The 26,158-nt window shown below is 46.7% G+C and overlaps 1 protein-coding gene across 1 annotated transcript in view; it reads right to left on the bottom strand.

The window, feature by feature from the left end:
- Positions 1 to 25,899, bottom strand: part of LOC106572818 (ski oncogene) — a 104,659-nt gene extending 78,760 nt beyond the window's left edge. Inside the window, exon 1 of the mRNA XM_014147322.2 lies at positions 24,321 to 25,899. Within this exon, the coding sequence (XP_014002797.1) occupies positions 24,321 to 25,226 (906 nt within the window). The 5' untranslated portion in view covers positions 25,227 to 25,899. The remainder of the gene's footprint in view (positions 1 to 24,320) is intronic.
- Between the last annotated feature and the right edge of the window lie 259 nt (positions 25,900 to 26,158).

Here is a 26,158-nt window from a genome sequence, read left to right as displayed (position 1 = left end):
TTGCTCAGCCTGCATGTAGCCGTGTGTGTGTGTGTGTTCGCCTTCGTGTGTGCATTCACTTACTCTACGTACAGTGTATGAACTGTGTGTGCATATTGTGTGTGTGTGTGTGTGTGTGTGTGTGTGTGTGTGTGTGTGTGTGTGTGTGTGTGTGTGTGTGTGTGTGTGTGTGTGTGTGTGTGTGTGTGTGTGTGTGTGTGTGTGTGTGTGTGTGTGTGTGTGTGTGCCGCTCCAGTCCAACCCACCAGCCAGGAAGCTGCCGAACCATTCTTAATAAGCACAGGAAGGGCAGATTTGCTTAGCAACCACATTAGCGCTCCAATCACAGCGACATTTGGGATAATGTGGGGCCAAGCGTGCGCGGGGGCGGCGTGTTAGACACACACACAGTCTACTGCCTCTCCCTTAATGCTCCAGCTCTCTCCAAGCACAAGAGAAACAGAGAGAGAGAGAAAAAGAGACAGGGAGAGAGAGAGAGAGAGAGAGACAGAGAGACAGAGAGACACACATAGAGAGAGTGTGGTGAAGTACCGTTTGTCACACAAGAATGCCTGTCCCTTAATGCTTGAGCTGTCACTAAGCGCAGTCTCCACTCAGAGAGAAAGAGAGAGAGAGGTGGAAATAAAGGGAGAGAAAGACAGAGAGAGCAACAAAGAGAGAGAGAGTGACAGAGAGAGTGACAGAGAGAGAGAGAGAAAGAGAGAGAGAGCGACAGAGAGCGACAGAGAGAGAGAAAGAGAAAGAGAGACAGACAGGGAGGGAGTTTGTCACAGACGACTACGGCTGTCTAGCACCTTGGCACACACGTTAAACTAAATCCATTATCACACTCCCCCTCCCTCATCCCTCCTTCCCTCCCCCATCCTCCATAGAGGTGTCTGACTGTCTGCACCACCCCATCAAACTAATAGCCTGAAATAGAAATCCTCTGCCAGCCTGGCTGGTGTGATCCGCTGCCCTGGAGCCCTGTACTGAAAGCTCTCTCTGAGCAGAGGACACTGTCTGTGTCCCAAATGGCAACTCGTCAAACGTAGTACACTACATAGGGAATAGGGATATAGTGCACTGGTCAAAGGCAGTGCACTACATAGGGAATAGGTTACCAGTTGGGATGCAACCACTGCACTGCACCACTATAGTTCTATAATGAACTCTGGTTCATTGAACTTCAGGTCAAACCTAAATGCACCCTTCCAATGGGAGTTCCTTCAATTGTAGCAATATCGTATATATAGCCGTGTATATAGCTGTATATATAGCCTTGTATATAGCCTTGTATATATAGCCTTGTATATAGCCTTGTATATAGCCTTGCATATAGCCTTGCATATAGCCTTATATATAGCCTTGTATATAGCCTTGTATATAGCCTTGTATATAGTAGTGTATATAGACGTATATATAGCCTTGTATATAGCCTTGTATATAGCCTTGCATATAGCCTTGTATATAGCCTTGTAAATAGCCTTGTATATAGTAGTGTATATAGTAGTGTATATAGCCTTGCATATAGCCTTGCATATAGCCTTGTATATAGCCTTGTATATAGCCTTATATATAGCCTTGTATATAGTAGTGTATATAGCTTTGTATATAGCCTTGTATATAGCCTTGTATATAGCCGTGGATATAGCCTTGTATATAGCCTTGTATATAGCCTTGTATATAGCCGTGGATATAGCTTTGTATATAGCCTTGTATATAGCCTTGTATATAGCCGTATATATAGCCTTGTATATAGCCTTGTATATAGCAGTGTATATAGCCTTGTATATAGCCTTGTATATAGCCGTGGATATAGCTTTGTATATAGCCGTGGATATAGCCGTGTATAGGGCCATGTAAAAAGCCGTATAGGGCCATGTAAATAGCCGTATAAATAGCCGTATATATAGCCGTATATATAGCCTTATATATAGCCTTATATATAGCCTTATATATAGCCTTATATATAGCAGTATATATAGCCGTATATATATCCTTATATATATCCGTATATATAGCCGTATATATAGCCTTATATATAGCCGTATATATAGCCGTATATATAGCCTAGCTGTCATCAATGTCATCAATGTCATTGTACTTATATAGGCTTATGGCAGGTTTTGCAGTTATAACTATAAGGCTGAAAGGGAGTTTGAGTGATTTGACAATGTTACACATAGGCAATATTACCAGACGGCCCTCCTGTACCAGAGACTGTGTGGTAGAGGACAGATTATTTTCCTCCCGCTCCCATCCACACTCATAGCTTTTCTTTCATACCGCACCTGTTGGCTTTCTGTCTGACTCCCACCCGCTCCCGCAAGAACTGGTCCAGAACACAACCTCAGTTCCTAAAATGCTATTTTAGGCGTCTGTGATGCAGCTCGCTTGCCAGCCATGGTCCCAGCAATTTTGCACCCTAAAGGCAATGTCAAAATGTGCAAAAATAACCTAAGAAATAGGTTAAATTACCATAGATTCTCACGTGACCCATTATATTAAGCCATCTGTATTACTGGGCTGTACCAGGCAACATGCTAGACGAAGTTTGAAGAGAGCGAGAGAGTGGACACTTGCACTTTCTCTTGAGCTACGTTTTGCATATCCCATCCAGCCAATTATCTCTTTCAGCCCCTCCCCTCTGGTAATGTGCTACAGGTCATTGACCCCCCCCCCCCAAAACAACTGAACGTTTAAAAAAAAATGAACATTTCCCCGCAGCAGTCAGAACATTGAACTCCCTATGGCTCCCTATGGACTTTATGCATTTTTGATATTTATTTTGATGAATTGTGATGATGTTAGTCTAGCTGCTTGGAACACATTCGTACAGTCGTGAATGTAAACCCTGTAAACATTGAAATGAATGTGGGTGAATGTTTGTTGTATGAGGTGAGGCTGGGGGTGTATATATATGTATGTATATTGGTCATGTCAGAGTTACCATGCTGTACCATAAACACACACCACCAGCCTTGGTTGTGTGGTAGTAAAGTATCTGTATCTTATATATAGCCTCACCTTTTAGGAGCGGGACGATTTTCAAACTGACAAATATAGAGTGATAAACATTTATTTCAAGGTAATGTAGTAAACTATAGCCTGATCATATTTTAGGATGTTCATTATCTTGGAAAGATAACTGCCTTGTGCTTCTCCGCCCATACATATAGGTTCTTCGACAAGCGCACCCAACTAGGAGAGGAGAGGTATGGCTACTGAACTTGAAGCAACAGGAATTATGAGTGGACACTACCTTTTGCATATAGGATACAGCCTTCCTTATGGGATACAGCCTACCTTTTAGGATAAAGCCTTCCTTTTAGGATACAGCCTACATTTTAGGATACAGCCTACATTTTAGGATACAGCCTACCTTTTAGGATACAGCCTTCCTTTTAGGATACAGCCTTCCTTATGGGATACAGCCTACCTTTTAGGATACAGCCTTCCTTATGGGATACAGCCTACCTTTTAGGATACAGCCACCTTTTAGTATACAACCTACATTTTAGGATACAGCCTACCTTTCAAGATCGGGACGATTAGCAGGCCGAGACAAATAAATGCGTCATCAATATTTATTGAAAAGGTGCAACACTCGCTCACTATTGATTGCACCTCGACTCCCATTGGTTGAGCACCCTCCCCTTCTTTCCCTTAGACCTATCAATATTTAATAACAGACACTGTAGTAAACAAATCAGATTTTTTGTTATTTTCCTTGAAAATGACCATGTGATTCTCCGCTGGTGCATAGGCAGCCTACTCTGTTTCATTGAGACCCCGGGTTTAGGGGCACTTGATCTGGCACACCCAACTAGGAGAGAAGAGGTAGGCTACTGAACTTGAAGCACAGAATGCTGAGTGTGTGAGTAATGCAGTGCCGTGACAGAGAGCTGTTTTTAATACAATAGGTTGGATAACGCATACTAAGCAGAAAGATGACCGTTTGCAAATAATCTGCGGGACCCCAAAAAATATTTTCATCACAAAATGGTCTGTTTGACTGCCCGCTCCTGTCCGCAGGATGACAAATGCCAACTGCACGGCAATGATCTCTGTCGGGGCCCGCAGGTCTCTACTGTGTGGTTATCGAAGGCTAAATAAACATTTATCTACGTCCTGTTTACTACTGTAGACCTGGCCAAAGCCACGAGCAAGGGTTCAAAGCTCACCAGACAGCGCCACTGTCTACACACAGGCCCACACTCGTGCGCAGACAGACGCACACACACTGAGTAAATAATACCTGGTTAAAAAATAGACATGGAAGAGGGTGTTCTTAGGCTAGCCTCGGCTCCCTCTCAAGAGGAAGCCTCATTTGCCCTGTTGCTTGGTCATCATGACTTAGTAGGCCATGATGGGAAAACAGAAACAGGCCTTTCTCCAGCAAACTCTTACCATTTACTGTTTTATTTGTAACTTTGACAGTCCTGCTGCGCAGGCAGGCAGGCAGGCAGGCAGGCAGGCAGGCAGGCAGGCACCCTGGCTAAAAACCCTGATGTTTGTTTTGTTTTGGGAGGGCTATCTTTGTGAGGCCAGGCACAAAGGTGCTTTAGTTCAGGCAGGGTGCTGGGCAGCCTCAAACAAGCCGGGGTGACCAGCACATGCTGGCCCTTTCCACCTCAGCCCCGGACATTTTGTTCCAAATGAGTTGAACCCTGGCAGGGAGAGGGAGGGAGAGAGTCTTAGCACAAAGGCAAGATCACAAGGGCTCAGAGTGGCCAAGTATCAACAGGGAGGAGAGGGGGAATGGGGAGGAGAGAGAGAGAGAGAGAGAGAGAGGATGGAAAAAGAGAGGGAATGAGAGAGAAGGGAGGGGGGAAAGGTGGGGGGAAATGAGAGAAACAAGAGGGGCAAATTGAGGAACAATAATATCCGGGTAACATTCAATGAACGATTGAGGCCTCTAGTACTATGTCCTGTAGTCTAGAAATGTGTGATAGGCCTATGCTTTACTCACAATCCAGCTTGCCTGGGAACACACCAAGCCTGGAGTAGCTAGAAGACAGTTGAAGACAGTTGATAAAATGCAGGAGAGGTGACACTCCCTGAGTGACAGTCAAAAGTAGAGTCACAACAACCCTGGGTGTGTCACAGTCGCACAGGAAATCGCTGTGGTGTTACATCAAAACCAGCGTTTCCGTTCCCCCGCTGCCAGGAAGGGGGAAGAGTGACACCTTAGACTAGAAGCTGCCAGGAATGGGGAAGAGAGACAGTGAGACACCACAGACTAGCAGCTGCCAGAAATGGGGAAGAGAGACAGTGAGACACCACAGACTAGCAGCTGCCAGGAAGGGGGAAGAGAGACAGTGAGACACCACAGACTAGCAGCTGCCAGAAATGGGGAAGAGAGACAGTGAGACACCACAGACTAGCAGCTGCCAGGAAGGGGGAAGAGAGACAGTGAGACACCACAGACTAACAGCTGCCAGGAAGGGGGAAGAGAGACAGTGAGACACCACAGACTAGCAGCTGACAGAAATGGGGAAGAGAGACAGTGAGACACCACAGACTAGCAGCTGCCAGAAATGGGGAAGAGAGACAGTGAGACACCACAGACTAGCAGCTGCCAGGAATGGGGAAGAGAGACAGTGAGACACCACAGACTAGCAGCTGCCAGGAAGGGGGAAGAGAGACAGTGAGACACCACAGACTAGCAGCTGCCAGGAAGGGGGAAGAGAGACAGTGAGACACCACAGACTAACAGCTGCCAGGAAGGGGGAAGAGAGACAGTGAGACACCACAGACTAGCAGCTCCCAGGAAGGGGGAAGAGTGACAGTGAGAAACCACAGACTAACAGCTGGAGGCAGAGGGGGAAGAGAGACAGTGAGACACCACAGACTAACAGCTGCCAGGAAGGGGGAAGAGAGACAGTGAGACACCACAGACTAGCAGCTGCCAGGAAGGGGGAAGAGAGACAGTGAGACACCACAGACTAACAGCAGCACCGACTTATTGAGGCTGACTCTGCTTAGTCAGACAGGAGGAGGAAGTGGAGGGGTGTCGCATTTCACCATGTGAGCGTTAAGGTGCAGGGGTCTTTGGTGTGGGGGTGGGGGGGATCAGCCACTCTCTCCCTCTCTTTTCCACATCCACCTAGTTACCAGTCATTTTTGTGTGTGTGTGTGTGTGTGTGTGTGTGTGTGTGTGTGTGTGTGTGTGTGTGTGTGTGTGTGTGTGTGTGTGTGTGTGTGTGTGTGTGTGTGTGTTATGACAGATGGGGGTTGTGTGGCAGTGACAAAGCATGTGCTCTCTGTCTCTTTTTAAAGGACCGTTAGTCCCCGCGTGGCCCTGCTGCTGTTAGTCCACCGGCCGATCACCCCACTCAGGTCACGTGACACGCCCACACAGGCGGCCCACTGTTTGGGGACAGGGGGGCACAAGGGGTAGCTGGGACACTCCACCGGAGCAAACTCTGGCATCAGCAACCTCCATGACCTTTGAACTGCAGCCGGCCTCGCGCACGGGCGTGAGGAAGAAAACAACAATGGCAGTTGACATCCCTGCTGGTGGAACGTACCAAAATACACACAACCAGCTAGCGTAGCGTTGAAGCTAACTTCATTCAATAAAAATCCCCCCAAAACGTAGCATTGAAGCAACCAAGCTAACTCCATTCACCCAGAGCTTGATACGAATAAAAATCAGTCTCCACCAAACATCATCACAAGAGTGGAGTATTCCATCCAGGAGTTTGTCTGGCAGTAATGTTGTCAAATGGGGTTAAAAATGAGCTGAGTACATTGAAGAAGGAGGAGATGTGTTCTGTTCATTCCCTTCGTTCCGTTGCATCCATCTTTTCTCCCTCCCCTCACTGCGTTAGTTTTTCCGGCGGAGGAGAATGCTAATGGCCACATTAGCAACTGAGTTCTCCATCCGCGGTGATTAGGTGCCTGTGAGGTCATCCCTTCACTTCTGGCCCGCTCGCTTTGGGTATCTATCATTTCATTACCGCTGCACTGAGGGAGGGGACCATCCATCCATCCAACCCTCCATCCTTCCATTTCATGCTCACTCTCTTTTAGCTTGCCGCTGTTTGTTCGTTCTGGAACGGCTTAGCCACAAAAGTGCCCAGTGTTACGGGTTTATCACGTAGCCTAGCACTGTTGGCATTTTGCATAGGATAAGCACTGAAATAAATTAGCACGTAGCCTAGCACTGTTAGCATTTAACATAGGATAAGCACTGAAATAAAGCCAGTGGGCTAGCTTCTCTGCTAGCACTGTAGTTCCGCAGGGTGAATTGCTGAGAGTTTGAAGACAAGGCATAGCAGTATCCCTGTGTGTGTGTGTGTGTGTGTGTGTGTGTGTGTGTGTGTGTGTGTGTGTGTGTGTGTGTGTGTGTGTGTGTGTGTGTGTGTGTGTGTGTGTGTGTGTGTGTGTGAGACACAACACCTCACCCTCTGTCCTTCGGTAAAGACTAAACACTCGCCCCGTGTCTCATTTTCTCTTAGAATAATACCGTCCGGCTTGGCCGGTGACTGGAAAATCCAACATGTACAAAACCCAAGCCTCTCTCTCCCTCGCACCTATGAAAACGTACCTCGCTAAGGTATCATTCCTACCGCAAAATACAGACAGATTGGATTTCCAAATGTAAAATAAATAAAGTCTCGGGCATGAAGCGGGGCCAAGAATTTTCCCTCCTTTTGTGACCGTCCAACAAACTCTGACGGACAAAGAGTTCAGTCATTTGTATCGGCAGCATGCAGGCCTATCTGCTGGGCTGTTTGTGAAAGAGTGCCTGCTGTACAGACCAAATACACACACACACACAAAGGAGTCTGTTTAATACAGAGCCTTGCAAACGGCCCAAGTGGTCAGGTCAGGAGAGGAGAGGAGAGGAGAAGAGAGGAGAGGAGAGGGGGATAGAAAGGGAGAACAGGAACGAGGGAGGTTTCCATCATTCTCTGGGTGGGTCTGTGTGTTTCAGAGGCCAAGGTTCAGCGTAAGGCCTGACCTGTGTGTGTGTGTGTGTGTGCGTGCGTGCGTGCGTGCGTGCGTGTGTGTGTGTGTGAAGATAATTAAACAGGGCAACCAGATGAGCCAAGTGAAGGCGGTAGAGGTCACAGGAGACGGAATAAGAATAAGGTGACGACCCGCTTTCCCCCACAGGCACCCCACAACACACGCATGTGGAGAGAGATTGACAGCGACGGATATAAATGGCGGTATGCTTTATATAAACAGATGTCCTACTGCTGAAGATAGCCTTGACAGTCTCCACTTTGATGAACAGGCAGGGAGAGGGGCTGAAGCAGGGAAATAATGCCTTTGTACTCCTGGGTAGACTTTACACTGAGGAGGCTGTTACACTCACACATTTCCCTGTCTGCACATCTACAATTACATGAATTACAAGGGCTTCAAGAGACGCATTGTCTGCCCTGGGGGAGTGTTGGGGGTGTAAGTGTGTGTAAATAGCATGTGAGGATGTTTGAGTGTGTGCACATGAATGTATGTAGCTAAGTCTATGGCTATGAGTGTTTGTTTCAATGGTGGTGAGTGTGTTTGACTGGAGGGTGTGTGCATGCCTGCATCTATTTGTGTGTGTGTGCACGTGCAGAGGGGGCTTGAAATCAATGGGTTTCACTCAAGCCTAGAGAGGAAGAGAGCGAGAACCGAGGGATGAGGAAAGAAAAAAAGACTGAAAGAATGAAAGAAATAAAGAATGAAAGAATGAGGGAGTTGTGTACCAGAATGGTCTGGAATGGAATTATTTGGGGAGATCAATGACTTGGAGGTGGAGGAAGAGGCTGCAGTAAGGATGATTGGAGGTGGAGGAAGAGGCTGCAGGAAGGATGATTGGAGGTGGAGGCTGCAGGAAGGATGATTGGAGATGTAGGTGGGGGAAGAGGCTGCAGGAAGGATGATTGGAGGTAGAGGAAGAGGCTGCAGGAAGGATGATTGGAGGTGAAGGAAGCGGCTGCAGGAAGGATGATTGGAGATGTAGGTGGGGGAAGAGGCTGCAGGAAGGATGATTGGAGGTGGAGGAAGAGGCTGCAGGAAGGATGATTGGAGGTGGAGGCTGCAGGAAGGATGATTGGAGCTGGAGGAAGAGGCTGCAGGAAGGATGATTGGAGCTGGAGGAAGAGGCTGCAGGAAGGATGATTGGAGGTGGAGGAAGTGGCTGCAGGAAGGATGATTGGAGGTGGAGGTGGAGGTGGGGGAAGAGGCTGCAGGAAGGATGATTGGAGGTGGAGGAAGAGGCTGCAGGAAGGATGATTGGAGCTGGAGGAAGAGGCTGCTGGAAGGATGATTGGAGATGTAGGTGGGGGAAGAGGCTGCAGGAAGGATGATTGGAGGTAGAGGAAGAGGCTGCAGGAAGGATGATTGGAGGTGGAGGAAGAGGCTGCAGGAAGGATGATTGGAAGTGGAGGAAGAGGCTGCAGGAAGGATGATTGGAGGTGGAGGAAGAGGCTGCTGGAAGGATGATTGGAGATGTAGGTGGGGGAAGAGGCTGCAGGAAGGATGTTAATGACAAGTCATTCTTTCCAACACTTCATTCCAGAGGCATAAACTGATCTGGGGGCAGGGCCAGGAAAAAGCTGCCAAGGTGTGGCTGGCCGCCGAGTTTGTTTCTGTTGCTGCCTCAGTCGGCTAGCTGCAGCCTAAACAAAAAAAAGCTAAAAAGATTTTTAACTCCAGTCTAAACTGAGCCAACCCATGCTTTCTAATCAGTCTAAACTGAGCCAACCCATGCTTTCTAATCAGTCTAAACTGAGCCAACCCATGCTTTCTAATCAGTCTAAACTGAGCCAACCCATGCTGTCTAATCAGTCGAAACTGAGCCAACACATGCTTTCTAATCAGTCTAAACTGAGCCAACCTTGCTTTCTAATCAGTCTAAACTGAGCCAACCCATGCTTTCTAATCAGTCTAAATTGAACTACCTTGCTCCTTGAACCAGTCTAAATTCCAACTATTTGCTCACTAGTTCCAGTCTGAACTTTATCCTCAAAGCTCTCCTTGACTGACTGACTGATTGATTGACTGACTGACTGACGGGCTGGCTGGCTGGCTGGCTGGCTGGCTGACTGGCTGACTGGCTGGCTGACTGACTGACTGACTGACTGACAGAGGTAAGGTAGATAATTGCAGGCAAACATTTTTTGGGAACCTGTCCAGTGACTCCTGGCAGACTGGGGGGAATAGTGTCCTGGGACTGGGATTTCATCTCTGATCCCCTGAGTGAGCCACCAACAGTACAATACCACCCTTCTCTCTCTAGCTCTCACCTCTAACCCCTCCTCTCTCTCGCTCTCTCTCTCTCTCTGTCCTCTAACCCCCTTCTCTCTCTCGCTCTCTATCTCTCTGTCTCTCTCTCTCCCCTAACACCCTTCTCTCTCTCTCAGTCTCTCTTTCTGTCTCTCTCCTCTAACCCCCTTCTAACTGCAACTTCCCACTGGTCATAGACGTCAGTTCAACGTCTATGTTTACGTTTGGTTGAGTTGTCAACTAACGTGCATTTAACATGAAATCAACAAAAAATATCACCATGACATTGGATTTAGGTTAAAAGTTGGGTGAAAAAATTAAGCAATTCCCTTACGTTGATGACACACTACCCTCCCAATTCCCTTATGTTGATGACACACTACCCTCCCAATTCCCTTACGTTGATGACACACTACCCTCCCAATTCCCTTATGTTGATGACACACTACCCTCCCAATTCCCTTATGTTGATGACACACTACCCTCCCAATTCCCTTACGTTGATGACACACTACCCTCCCAATTCCCTTACGTTGATGACACACTACCCTCCCAATTCCCTTATGTTGATGACACACTACCCTCCCAATTCCCTTACGTTGATGACACACTACCCTCCCAATTCCCTTACGTTGATGACACACTACCCTCCCAATTCCCTTACGTTGATGACACACTACCCTCCCAATTCCCTTACGTTGATGACACACTACCCTCCCAATTCCCTTACGTTGATGACACACTACCCTCCCAATTCCCTTACGTTGATGACATAATACCCTCCCCTGTGACCAATAAAAACACACTACCCTCCCCTGTGACCAATAAAAACACACTACCCTCCCCTGTGACCAATAAAAACACACTACCCTCCCCTGTGACCAATAAAAACACACTACCCTCCCAATTCCCTTACGTTGATGACTTTTTGCATCCAATAAGTTTTCTACATTTCTAACTATACATTTGGAGTCCAAGTCCTACATCTAATACTTCTTTTTGAAAAATAATAACTTAAATCTAGAATGGGTATAATGACCAAAAACTGCCCAATAAAACATAACAAGTATTTTGTTGGGTCAGTGTATAACATGACACATGATATGGATAGGTAGTACATCTGTACTGCTGACAACTAGAGTGGATAGTAGCCTATACTAGGGTTATAAGTAAGTAGGCTTGGATTTCAGACAGGAATATGCATCTTTCCATATGTTACAAAACGTAGCACAGCTGTGGTGATTCATAGTCGCAGGTCGAAGTTCACAACAAGTGCTTTGTTGGATCGATAGGGCAATTAAGTCCATCTCCAATCGGATTCATCTTGTGCAAGATTAACCCAGGCAGTGAGCAGGCAGACATCGCAGTGATTAACCCAGGCAGTGAGCAGGCAGACATCGCAGTGATTAACCCAGGCAGTGAGCAGGCAGACATCGCAGTGATTAACCCAGGCAGTGAGCAGGCAGACATCGCAGTGATTAACCCAGGCAGTGAGCAGGCAGACATCGCAGTGATTAACCCAGGCAGTGAGCAGGCAGACATCGCAGTGAGTCAGTAGACTAAACAAAGCAAAGATCACAGACGTTTACTGATTGATATCTCTGCCCTGCCCTCTGTCTCCACACAGTTCCCGCACTGGCCAAAAGTAAACAGCCACACATTCAATGTTTCTGAGGAAATGTTGCTTTCCTTTTTATTTGATAAAAAAGGGAGGATATGCTACATTGTAGCTGGCTACATCGTGTCTCTATAAGATATTGTATAGAGTTGGAGTACATTAACGTTAATGGTGATACAGTGTCAATGTACTCCAACTCTTTGCATGTAGGCCTATCCCTTCTTGGCACTTTAGCTTGGCACAAGGGTCTTAGCTTAGCTTCAAGGGTCCAGGCCCTTTCCTTGGACAGGATTGCCACGAAGTGTGAAGTGCTACAGTTGCAGACCCTTTGGGTGCTGGGCAGTCAACAAGAATGACGATATCTACTTCATGAGTCCTACAAAAGACTGCCACAACAACAGGTGGAGTCACATTGACAGCAAGCTTTCCATGATTGAGGTGACAACTGATAGAAGTGAAGCTCTAGGAAGAGAAGAGAAAACAGAGGTAGTAGGAGGCAGGAGGGCTCCGACCATAAGCAGTCGAGATCTCTAGTCGTCATTTGACTCGGAAGCTTGGGACAAGTGTCCCAGCTGATGCCCTCCACAGAAAGAATACCTCCCAGAGCCCATGGGAGCTGCCCTTCGACATGGCTGCAGCTAAGCTCGCATGACCCCTCTTCAGTATTTCCTTCCCCCAATGATCTTGTCCAATTTATCGCAAAAAATACCCTGACATTTTTTTATCCAGGCAAGTCAGTTAAGAACAAATTCTTATTTACAATGACGGCCTAGGAACAGCGGGTTAACTGCCTGGTTCAAGAGCAGAACGACAGATTTTTACCTTGTCAGCTCGGGGATTCGATTCAGCAACCTTTCAGTAACTGGCCCAACGCTCTAGCCACTAGGCTACCTGCCGCCCCTGACAAGGGAAAACATTTTTGAAATGTGGCTTGATTGAATTATACTATGCTGTTAATGTGCGATGATTGGTTGAAATTCCTAATCTTTTTCTTGTAATGTGGTGATGGTTCCATTTTATGTGATAATATTGTGATGATTTGACTGTTTAATTCAGTGATTGGTGAAATTTGTGAGCCCTCTAATAATCTGTGTGTGTGTGTGTGTGTGTGTGTGTGTGTGTGTGTGTGTGTGTGTGTGTGTGTGTGTGTGTGTGTGTGTGTGTGTGTGTGTGTGTGTGTGTGTGTGTGTGGAGTGGAGGCGGGGAGTGGCGAACCTCCGTCACCGTGGGAGACAGGCAGATGGGGATGGAAATGAGTAGGCAGTGAGCTCATGCTAATCTCCTCCAACAGAACACAAACACACACTTGCCTAAGCCCATCACACATCAAATGAAGCGGAATAGGCCATTCCTATTCAAATGTTCCATTTTGTCTCAGTCAGGTATTTGGCTATGTAAACATTAGATGATTAGATCAGTGTTAAAAAGACCTCACTGCGAAGCATCATATCTTAAACTCTTTCACCAAAACAGAATGTAGATTTCTTTACCTTTAAATGACTGTACTGGTGACGAGCATTTGTGATAGTGCTGTATAATCATAAGAATCATTATATTTGCAGTCTGTATGCTGCAGTGTGTGTGTGTTTGTGTGTGTGTGTGTGTGTGTGGCTTCCTTCATTAGACAGCCATCTGCCCCTGTGAGAGCTGCTCTGAGGAACACTATTGGCTTACAAGCTGAAAGAGGTGAGAGGGCGATAGGGGTCATCATTTTTGGAGGGAGGTCATGTGACAAAGCGCTGTCACACAAAAGAGGGTCCCCGGGCTGACGAATCACAAATCACCCGCATCCAGCCATGACATGCCAATAAAGCCCTACCTTTTCTCTCACTCACTCACTCTCTTTCTCTCTCTCTCTCTCTCTCTCTCTCTCTCTCTCTCTCTCTCTTTTTTCTCTCTCACTCTCTCTCTCTCTCTCTCTCTCTCTCTCCCTCTCCCTCTCCCTCTCCCTCCCTTAGCAATATGCTACCTTCTAAAACCAGACGTTTTCCCATTACAAACCCACGCAGGATTGGACCACTAGGACTTCAACTAGCATCATCAATTCATACCATTTACCAACGCATCCTAATCTAAATGTTTCTGCATTTTCTTGCCTTCTTTCTTTTTGACAATTAGTCTGGAATTTCAGCTGCACTAGAGTATATGATTGTTCACTACAAGTTGTATTAGTATAGTATAGTCTTGTCTTACAATTGAGTCATTCATAGTGGATGCTTAGGGCAGGGGATGTGTCGGCGTGCCAGTGTGTGCCAATGACAAGACAGTGCCTGTAACTGGGTCACTTCTTGATGAGAGAGAGAGAGAGAGAGAGAGAGAGAGAGAGAGAGAGAGAGAGAGAGAGAGAGAGAGAAAAAATGGTAGGGCTTTATTGGCATGTCATGGCTGGATGCGGGTGATTTGTGATTCAGAGAGGCAGAGAGAGAGGCAGAGAGAGAGGCAGAGAGAGAGGCAGAGAGAGAGGCAAAGAGAGAAGCAGAGAGAGAGGCAGAGAGAGAGAGAGGCAGAGAGAGAGGCAGAGAGAGAGGGAGATATATATATATAGAGAGAGAGAGCTGCATACCGGACGTGCTACTACTCTACCACCGCGGCTCGCCAAACACTGTATCTATCTTTATCTACACACACACACAGACGTGCGAGAATGCCGGCCCCTCGTTTTTAGCCTTGTGATATACTGCGATATGAAGCCACAAGTCAAAATAAACAGCATCCCCTCCAAGGAGGGTGATGATTGTCGACTGTGAGAACACGGAAATAGACTTGGATGTTTATCGTGCACACAAAAATACTTGATGAGACTTCCCTGTCTGGCTTAACACTAATATTATTATAGGGCATTCCATTCAGAACCAAGTACTGTTGGTTACCAATGCGTTTGGTTTGACTTTGTTTTTCATGTCGGGCATATACATGCTTCATTACACCAATAATAACCCTACATCAGATTCTCATTGATTGGCTGATGGCTGTAGAAGCTCTGAGGCGATTGGACGAGGCTGCGGTCGGTGGTTTGTATGGCAGAGCAATGTGTCTATGAATATTTCAAACCCCAAGTCATCCTGCTATCTCATTAAATAAGCAAGGAGGCCCTTGCTGCCTACAGTAATCGGCCATCAATAATAAATAGCTTGAAACAAAATAACGGCACATTATCGTTCGCATCAAAAGTGCTGGACTGATTAAAAACACATCAAGAAGAAGTCATGGGGTTCTTGTGTGCGAGAGAAACCAAAATCAGTAGCCGCGGTAATCTGCTGGCACTACTTTCACTTTGGGGAGAGGAGGGATACCCGTGGACATTAACATTTACAGGGACCTCCCCCTGTATTATCCTCTCCTCCTCCTCTCCTCTCCTCCTCCTCCCCTTCCATTTTTCCTTCCGAGCGACATAGCACACTGTTCACTGCTCCCCAGTCACTCAGGCAGTCAGGTATAATAATGCACTCTCCAGACCTCTTGGCCTCTGCCGCTTAAACACGTCCCCCCAGATATCCATTTTCCGTGTGTGGAGGAGGGGTGGCAGGCAGTGTGACCTTCTAGAAAAGCTCACTAAGGAGAGAGGGAGAATACAATGAAGACTCATGGAATCAAACAATCAACCAACAGAGCAGCCATAGTAATAACACCAAATCCCTGGGAGCTTAACATGATAATGTACTAATTATTATACTGTAAATTCCATAGATAATGCTTCATGTGTCAGAACTACAGCCCTGTGTACTAGCCATATGTATACATAGTTGTGCAATCAAACAGAAAATGCAACAACAACAAAAAATCAATTCGAAAAATAAAGAAACATAACCTAGATCCCTTCCAGATCCGTTGTTTTGTCAAGTCTATCCAACAATCAGCCTTTCATACAGACAGATGCCCTGTTTGTTAGACTAACTTTAAAGCTGCAATATGTCACTTTCTGGTTGACCTGACCAAATTCACATAGAAATGTGAGTTATAGATATGTCATTCTCATTGAAACCAAGTCTAAAGGTTCTGTGTGGCTCAGTTGGTAGAGCATGGTGCTTGCAACATCAAAGTTGTGGGTTCAATTCCCACGGGGGACCAGTATGACGAGTCGCTCTGGGTAAGAGTGTCTGGTAAATGTAAGAAGCGGTAGAGCTGTTCTATACTGAACAAAAATATAAATGCAACAATTTCAAAGATTTAACTGAGTTACAGTTCATATGTCATTAGGCCCTAATCTATGGATTTCACATCACTGGGAATACAGATGTGCATCTGCTGAAAAAAAAGGTAGGTTTGTGGATCAGAAAACCAGTCAGTATCTGGTGTGACCACCATTTGCCTCATGCAGCCCAGCACATCTCCTTCGCATGGAGTTGATCAAGCTGTTGATTGTGGAATGTTGTACCACTCATCTTCAATGGCTGAGTGAAGTTGCTGGATATTGGCGGGAACTGGAACATGCTGTCGTACACGTAGATCCAGAGCATCCCAAACATGCTCAATGGGTGACATGTCTGGTGAGTATGCAGGCCATGTAAGAACTTTCAGGAATTGTGTACAGATCCTTGCGACATGGGGCCATGCATTATCATGCTGAAACATGAGTGATGGCGGCAGATGAATGGCACGACAATGGGCCTCAGGATCTCATCATGGTGTATCTTTGTGCATTGAAATTGCCATCGATAAAATGTAATTGTGTTTGTTGTCTGTAGCTTATGCCTGCCCATACCATAACCCCATCACCACCATGGGGCCCTCTGTTCACAACGTTAACATCAGCAAACCGCTCGCTCACACAACGCCAGTCTGGCTGGCGTGGTTACAGTAGTCTGCGGTTTTGAGGCCGGCTGGACGTACTGCCAAATTCTCTAAAACAACGTTGCATGCGGCTTATGGTAGAGAAATTAACATTAAATTATCTGTCAACAACTCTGGTGGACATTCCTGCAGTCAGCATGCCAGTTGCATACTCCCTCAAAACTTGAGACATCTGTGGCATTGTGTTGTGTGACAAAACTGCACATTTTAGAGTGGCCTTTTATTGTCCCCAGCACAAGATGCACCTGTGTAATGACCATGCTGTTTAATCAGCTTCCTGATATGGCACACCTGTCAGGTGGATGGATTATCTTGGCAAAGGAGAAACACTCACTAACAAGGATGTAAACAAATTTGTGCACAGCATTTTAGAGAAATAAGCTTTTTGTGCGTCTGGAAAATTTCTGGTATCTTTTATTTCAGCTCATGAAAACATGGGACCAACACTTTACATGTTGTGTTTATATTTTAGTTTGGTGTATGTGCTTAATTTCTATGCTTCCCGTTCATAAGTTTCATTTTGGGGTCTTTTACTTTGGGTTTTGTACACCAGCTTCAAACAGCTGAAAATACAATATTTTAGATGGTACAATGATTCGCTACACAATAATTGCTTGCTTTGTCACATAAACTGAAACTAGGTGAACTATTAGCATATCAGCAACCAGGAAATTAAGGAGTGATTTCTGCATTGTGCATCTAGAAAAGGCTGTGAATTAAAATGGCTGCTGGCGGGGTGGATATAAAAGGAATCGGCGCATTTAATTTATTCTCCCTCGCTGTTATCGCACTTTTTTGAAGATTTTCCCAGACACCACAGTCAAGCGTGTCACCTGTGATTACCTGGTTGCCTCTCGTAATACTGCGTATTGTGATGACGTGTTGACCATGTTGTGATGATATCTAGGCCTATTGTCTTTGTGGTGCGGCAAATCAATGGCACATGTGGCAAATGAATTAACATGAGCTTAACTGCTAATTCAAATAAGAAACGTAATTGACCTGCATTTGCATACCATTCAAGCTAAAAAGAATCTAACATCCAAATTGTCAAAGGGATGTTTTCCTCTGATGTTTATCAGTATGAAATCCACTCTTACTTAGTATAGCGCTAAAATTCAGAGCCATTTATAACAATGTACTGTATATACTGTATACAAATTTAGAACCATATACAGTATCTCTCAACATACACAGGACATAACATGTACTTTTTGGTCCAATAGCCACTGTGGCAAGTAGATTTTAAAGAAATATACCAGCCACTCAAATTTTTTACCAGCCAAAATAGATTTTTTCCCCCGCTATAATTACACCAACAAAACACAAAAAAATGGATGAGGATGCATTTGTAATGTTTCTAAAACAATACATGTATTACTGGTAAGAAGTAATGTAGTATATTATTTAATCAAATTTTTTGTGACCGGAGTCTTTTAACCAAAATATCACAGATGAGATAAAAATGTTAACCTGCCCCTTTAAAGGCGGAAGGTTACCGTGGTAACGTGACGGTTAATTTTGGTGCATGTGAGATTGAGTCTGACCAGTAGAACCATTGTCTTCTCTTTTTTTTAACCTTTATTTAACTAGGCATGTCAGTTAAGAACAAATTATTTTTTACAATGTCGGCCTACCCCGGCCAAAACATAACCCGGACGACGCTGGGACAATTGTGTGCCACCCTATGGGACTCCCAATCACGGCCGGTTGTGATACAGCCTGGAATTGAACCAGGGTGTGTAGTGACGCCTCTAGCACTGAAATACAGTGTCTTAGACTGCTGCACCCCTCAGGAGATCTTCTCTAGCAGTAGAAACTCAAACATAGAAAAACAACCTAGCTTGTGAACAAAACAATGGAAATAGCCAAGAAACACAAGGAAAAAGTCTCACTTCAGTTAATTTCAAGTAAATTAGACAAACTTTTATGCCTGTGCGCAGCGCTTCTAAAAATGAATATTTCATTCAGCTCTTCACGTGCACACGGCCCCCAGCCAGGCAGTGATGCAGCGCGAGTTGTAATAGGCTATATAAGATTCCTAGTTCTTTGACTTTGTGAGATTAATTTACCAGCTATGAAACAAAACGGCAGAAATACTTTGAAAACAGCTACTGCAGCATTTATTTGACTATAAATGTGATCATACTTGACTATTTTTATTCACAAATGCGATTCAAATGTTTGCACTATGGAGACCTGACCACCCGCCAACGTGGTTGGTGAAATAGACATTTTACACGCCAATGCCAAAATCTAGCCGTATTTGGCAGGTGGCGGGTGTTAATGTTAGGCCCTGCATACAGCTCCGCTAAACACAATAATTAAACAATCATGCAACAAGACATTCACTGACGAGACGATCATTGCACGACCACCCTGTGTGGTAGATACATAGATAGAACTGATTTGAGGTCAGACGAGAAGACAGGCATCCCTGTGTCTCTTCTAGTTGTGTAGTGGAGGTGAAGGAGTGATGGAGTCTTCAGCCGCCCTTGACAGGGGAAGACCCGGCTGTCGATATCCCATTGATCCCTCAGACCCGTCAAGCTGATCTAACAAGGCAGGGCTCACTGTACCCAGACGGCACAGACTAGTCACAGTCTGCCTGTGCAGAGATAGAGATTGGCTTGGAGCCGGACTCATTTAGCTAAGCCCTAAGTGAATTAGTGGCTTCCTTTTTCTTGGACCATGCAGGCTTCTGGAGAATATGATCATTTTCTCTGCCATGCACAGACACACACGCACCTCAGCGATCACAACAACCCTCATGACAATACAAAGCAAAAAAGTCATTCTTAAATCAATCCACATCATCACCACTACCTCAAAACGACCAGTCCATAGCTGTAATTGAGCTGTATAGAGTATTTTCATTCAGCTGCAGTTGCTGCATTTTCACTACTGGAAAACCCCCTGAAAGCAGTGAAGAGGGATATTCTCTCTGTGGCCATTGATATGCATGGCTACCAGCTGTTGTGCTGTCCGCAGCGAGGGTATGGCTCGCTGTCAGAAGGCCTATGCCTTGAATATAAAACAGGACATGGCCTCTATTCACTCAGGGAGTTCACTTCCTACCCCCCCACCCCCTCCAACAAGCGACCCCTTCAGCTGGAGGCCAGATATCCCAAGGTGCACTGGGACATTTTTGGGCAGTGGAAGGGAAGTTTCAGCCCCTGTGAAATGGGGTCTGGAGCCCAGCCACACTTTGGGAGCAGTACTTTTGAAAACAACGAGGCCCCCAGACCTCCTTGCTAAAGGGCTGACTCTGCAGAGTGAGAGAGAGGGGGGGCTGCCTGCTGCCTAGCTTGCACTGTACAAAATGGCATCTTTTTTACACTTTCGCCACCCTTTTGAGGCTACAAACTTAGACTAGTTTTAGGGTTCGGACATTTTCAAACTAAATTGCAACTGGAGACCAAAAGCATCATCATAAAAGTCCTTCAGATGACAGATTGAAACATCGAACACACCACTTCCGAAAAACTAAATGTATGCACCCTCCTTCACAGCCTCTCTCCTTAGTTAACAACTGCTCTTTGTCTCTAAAACCCTTCCTCGCCACCCCAGAGTGAGAATGAAACAGAGGGAAAACAAAAGAGAGAAAGAGAGACAAGAGCCTGAGCGGTGGAGGATTGACTTTAACAGCGCTGTGCAGGTGTGGGTACATGCTTCATTCATGCCCATTCAGGAGGGTTGGCTTGCATTATGAGCTTGTCTCCTCTCTCCCCCCTCTCTCTCTCTCTCTCTCTCTCTCTCTTCCCCCTCTCTCTCTCTCTCTCTCTCTCTCTCTCTCTCAGGGTGTGGCGAGTCTGGAATGCAACGTCTGTCGAAACTCTCTTGCTCCCAGCCTAGACTAACTACTAGTCTTGTCTGCTGGCTTCCCCAATGTGGCTTCTGTCAAAACACCAAACAGTGTCTGATAGCCCTCCCACACCAGACAGCAAGCAACCAGCCAGCTACAGTACAGCGCCAGGCAGAGACAACCATTGACAGCGTTGTTCGAGTCTGAAAGTTTTTATATTTCCCTTTTTTCAACTTACACAACCAAAAGCCTCTGCTGCTGCCTCAAAACTTGTTGGTGGAAACCTAAACTGCTTGTGCATAAACCAAGCCCCAACTGGAGGCTGGAAATGTGCTCTGTCCCATTCTCTCGCTCCCTCTCTCAGTTATATCTCCTCCCAACAGATGGGGCGTGTATAAATCACACCGTCTTGAGGTGAAATAAAACCTAGTGAGCTACTAAATATGTGGCCGCCATCCTTATCAAAACCTCCTGAAGTGGAAAGCCACTGATTATGTTTGCGACCCAAATGTGTACCAGCCAGAAACCAGCATTGACATGGTGAACTTAGAGACTTAGCCATCTGCTCCACACCCTACTCTTAACCTTTGAACCCATTCAATAGTTCCCTGAGCTAACTCACTTGCTCATTCACTGTTGTTTGCACTCCCACAGTCGACACCTGCGCTCTCACGTCTCAGATTCAAATGGATAATGCACTTTTACTACAAATTCCAATACAGCCTTTTATTCGGGGAAGTATGCTGCAATAAGGAAGGTATAATGCAAAGTGCTTGTGGTGTGTGTGTGTGTGTGTGTGTGTGTGTGTGTGTGTGTGTGTGTGTGTGTGTGTGTGTGTGTGTGTGTGTGTGTGTGTGTGTGTGTGTGTGTGTGTGTGTGTGTGTGTGTGTGTGTGTGTGTGTGTGTGTAATGCACAGACTGCTTCTACAGGGCCCATGACCTCATACAAGCAAAGAGTCTTGGAGAACAGGAAGTCCTTCAAGCTCACTTCCTGTGTCTGACTGTGAGACGGCTGCTAGCTGCATTCACAAACCTCCACAAAACCACCCGTTCCCCGCGCCAAACAAAACTCAGTAGTGACATGCTCTCTATATGCCGACAAGCACAACAAGCCCACTCTGGTCTCTCTCTTCTGTGAAAGACATTTCAAGGTAACACCCCAGGTGAAATGTGCTGATAAATACTATAAAAACACATTGAGTAAATGCACACACGCCGCTGGAGGTTTCTGCTAAAGCAGAGGATTAGATGCCACCCTCATCTGGCTACTATAGCGAGAGAAGTTTAGCAATATGATCATAATTCTGCAAATATGATGTCCGTAGCATTGCTTTCACCAAGCCCCTCCTTTAAAAAAACTAAGGGAAATAAACAAAAATCCTAAATAAAGAGTGGATTTAAACTAGGCTTAGGAGAGTGATTATATTAACAATTACTAATACACAGGGGTCTTTTGAGCCCCTGTAAAAATAGAAGAGGCCTTTAAAGTCCTTTAGGTCCCCCCACTCAAACCGAAATACAGTGGCAAGAGCAAGTGCATGACAAGGCTCTGGCCCTCCTGACACACTGACAAACAGAAGGGTAAAGGCTGTGCTAGTGAATTGTGAGAGCCCTGTTGGTAAACACTTCCACTTTGTTTGTATGGCCCACCGAAAAGTCTCCTAACATAATCACCCAGTCTTCTTTCACCCTCCTTTCATGCCGAGAGGGGCAACGGAGTAGGTAATTGGGGGGAAGGGAATGAAGTGTGTGTGTGTGTATGTGTGTGTGTGTGAATGCTCTCCTTTGTTGGGATCATATTATGTTTCCACCACAATACTCCTATCCCTGCTTCATCAACTCTATTCATGTGTAACAGTTCATGCAAATGGGCATGCTTGCCTTTCATTTGTGGAGGGGGCTCTTTTATCAGTCTTAGTTGGAGGAAGAGGGGAGGGAGGGGGGACTGATCCCCCCCTCTGCTTGCCTGCCTGCCCACCCCAAAGCACAGACCTAATCCCCCCATAGGATTTAGAATCAGGTCTCTCTGTCTGCTGTAGTAGCAGCGCTAGGCTACAGCCTAGCCCCCAATGTAAAAGTCAGGGTTAGGCCACCAGAGGCCCCCATACTGTTCACAAGCTCAATTACCCTCAAAAATGTTAGCTTGGGCGGCATACAGGAGAGGCGACACTGAGCCCCTCTTGCATGTTTGATAAACTCCCCTCCGCATCATTTAGGGCTCGTCTGATGGCCTGCCATGGAAGCGCAGTGGGAATCCACCAGAGAAATCATGGCTAGCAGAGAGTGCTGGCTATGTATATCGTTCAGTCTCCCCCCTCCCTCTCATCTTCTCATTAGAATATAACTGCTCTGAAATTTCAAGAAACACTGCATTTGGAGATTTAAAAAATGGGTAATATTTGATATTTTCCTGTTGCACAGGACTGTTCTTTATCTGAAACTACTAGCATATAGTAGGCTAACCCATTGCCACAAACACAAACATAAAAAGGGTAGTAGTAGCCTAATAGTAGTAGCCTAGTAGTAGTAGCCTACTAGTAGTAGCCTAGTAGTAGTAGCCTAGTAGTAGTAGCCTAGTAGTAGTAGCCTACTAGTAGTAGCCTAGTAGTAGTAGCCTAGTGGTTATTCAGTTGAAAAAGTAGACTGCTGCTACTGTTATGGCCTCTCGAGGCAGACAATTGACATATCTCCGTGCTCTAATAAATCCAGCCGCGCCAACCACCCTCATGGGAGCTCCACGCCACTACGCACGGATGAACCCCTCGTTAATGACACCGTGACACATCCACCTTGAAGTACCTGTTTCTCAAACACAGCCAGTAAGCCACAAAACGCAGCAAAGTGCGGAATGAGCGAGCGGCAGCCCACACCGCAAGGCCTGGGGGGATGCGTGCAGGCCTGGGGGGAGGGGGATGCGTGCAGGCCTGGGGGGGGGATGCGTGCAGGCCTGGGGGGGAGGGGGATGCGTGCAGGCCTGGGGGGGAGGGGGATGCGTGCAGGCCTGGGGGGAGGGGGATGCGTGCAGGCCTGGGGGGAGGGGGATGCGTGCAGGCCTGGGGGGGAGGGGGATGCGTGCAGGCCTGGGGGGAGGGGGATGCGTGCAGGCCTGGGGGGAGGGGGATGCGTGCAGGCCTGGGGGGGAGGGGGATGCGTGCAGGCCTGGGGGGGGAGGGGGATGCGTGCAGGCCTGGGGGGGAGGGGGATGCGTGCAGGCCTGGGGGGGAGGGGGATGCGTGCAGGCCTGGGGGAGGGGGATGCGTGCAGGACTGGGGGGAGGGGGATGCGTGCAGGCCTGGTGGGAGGGGGGATGCGTGCAGGCCTGGGGGGGAGGGGGATGCGTGCAGGCCTGGGGGGAGGGGGATGCGTGCAGGACAGAGGGGACTTTTAGCTATACACCTACAAACAGTGTTTTGCAACTTTAGAAATTATTACATTATTTCCTCGACCTTATACATTGCATGGGTTTCGACAGTTGTTGTAACACCATTATTGGGCCATTTGTTGGTAAATGGGATTGTATTTACAGTAAGGTCAATATAATTGAGCCGTTGACACGCAGAAGTGTGTCACAGGCACATACTGGTTGTATTGCCACCAGAGCCGTTTAGCTGTTCTTGGTGGACAATTAGTAAGAATATGTGGAGAGTAACCCAATCCTGGCTGGGACAAGTCATTGCGCCAATAGTCTATACTGTTCTCGAGATACGAATCTTTGACTCTTAGTCAGAGATAACAGTGTATTTGCAAGAAGACAAAACAAAACACAAGTAAAATAAAGGAGAAAAAACGTTAAATACAGTGTACATGTTTTTGTGACAGCAGTGTAACAACATTCGTATAATATAACAGTTGCAACACTGTGTAACAACATTGTAACAAACTAGTTCAACTCACCCTGGATGCTTTCCTTTTATACTTGTTGGCGAAATCAAATTTCTCTTTAATCTCGTCCAAATGCTGCTCCAGGCGCGCCTTCTCCTCTTTCCCCGTGTAATCCTGGCCCAAGAGGATGTATGCCCTCCAGTTGGCGGAGTCGAAGCCCCAGTGGCAAGTCCTGTTTTCCAACGATTTGTGACTGTGCACCACGAACTTATGGGTCGGGTACATGAGTCTGCAGTCCATGCACTGGATGCAGGCTGCGTTGGGGCTGGTGTACAGCTCCGGGACGAAGAGACCCTTGCACTTTCCGAAACACTCGTGGTATATTTTGAGGCTTTTCTCCGTGAACTCCAGCTCCAGTGAGCCCGTGAACTCTTTCTTGCAGTGCGGCGGGTAGGTGCCTCCGTAAATCAGGGCATTGCACAGGCGCTCCGCATCCGTTTTGGTGATGAGTCCGCAGGAAGGCGCGGAGAAGGGGAGAATCCCCATGACTTTGAGGATCTCCAGCTGTTCTGCCGTGCACCTGGAGCAGTAGATGTGGAGGTCGTCGCACACCGAGTTGATCTGTTGAAGGGAGAAATCCCGCAGTACGGTGTTGAGGATCTGCGGCAAGCACAGCCGTTTCTCGCCGCCGACCACGAAACAGGAGACAGTCTCGGTCTCCAGGACCGTCTCGCACCTCTCCGTGGAGCGGTCGGAGGGGATGAAGAGGGGTCCCGGCATCACTGTCGGCGGCTGCATGGGAAGATGCAGCACGGGCTCGGGCTCTTTCCCATCCTTCTTGAACAGGAGGTCATGTGGCCATCGAGCAGAAAACGCCGCCGGTCCGCCAAGGGAGCTCATAGAACTCAGATGAAACTGCTTGAGAGTTTGTTGCAGTCCTGGGTGAGGTTGGAAGCTTTGGCGAGTTACAGTCTCCATGTTTTCACTACGACTTTGAAAGCGAGAGTTCCTTTCAACTGGGGCAAACTAAAACAAATGAAAGCCACGATAGGTTCCGGTTCCTTGTAAATCCAAGGTCTCCGAGAATTAGCCAAGTGCAGAAAGCGCTTCATCAAATATCCACAAAAAAGTCCCGAGCAGTGAGTTTCCAATTCCGTTGAAGAGCCTACTAAGCGAATGGTGACACGGGCGAGTCTTCCCCTGCAGTACACTCCTGACAGTCCATATCTAAAACGCGTCCCTCTGAAACTCCTCCAAAAATGAATAATGCTTTTGAAGTTTCAGAAAAAGTATCGACCGATAAAGCAAAGCCTTCTCCCTCTATGTATCCGGTATAAAACAGTAAAACCCCGCGTGGAACCTCCTTTAAACTGTGGAATACTGCAGTATAGCCGGACGCATACACTCCGTCTGCCCCTGCTGTTTGATATGCCTGTGTACTGGAGATGGCTAGTCTGTGAGCTGGGTTGCGCTTGCTCGCTCACTCGCCCCTCTCTCTCTCCCTCACAGCCCCCTATCTCAGTGTTTGTGTGTGTCTGGCTCAGTCATTGAATCCCAGCCAAAAAAATGTGACTGACTCCGCAGGCTGGCTCTTCCAGGAACAAGTCGTCACTCCCCCACTTTTCCAAGCAGCCTTGTAAAGTCGGAAAAAACACAAGGCTTAAGCGTGAATCAATTGGTTCACAGCTAAGAACGGCTGTAACCCACTGAGGTGTAATAAGAACGCTGTAACCGAAAGAGGATGGGTGGAGTTTGCAACAGACAGTCAAATTTTGACTTTGAGGGGAAATGCAAATTGTACGACTGACTGCGGTTTATTTATTGAGGGCCATTTTTTTCAGGCTGGCTTAAACTGTTATAATGGCGGAAACTAGGGAAAAATCGATATCAGGGGCACATAGCAACATATG

This window comes from Salmo salar, chromosome ssa15, assembly GCF_905237065.1.
Source record: "Salmo salar chromosome ssa15, Ssal_v3.1, whole genome shotgun sequence".
Taxonomy (NCBI): Eukaryota; Metazoa; Chordata; class Actinopteri; order Salmoniformes; family Salmonidae; genus Salmo; species Salmo salar.
This window is presented reverse-complemented; position numbering and strand designations above follow the sequence as displayed.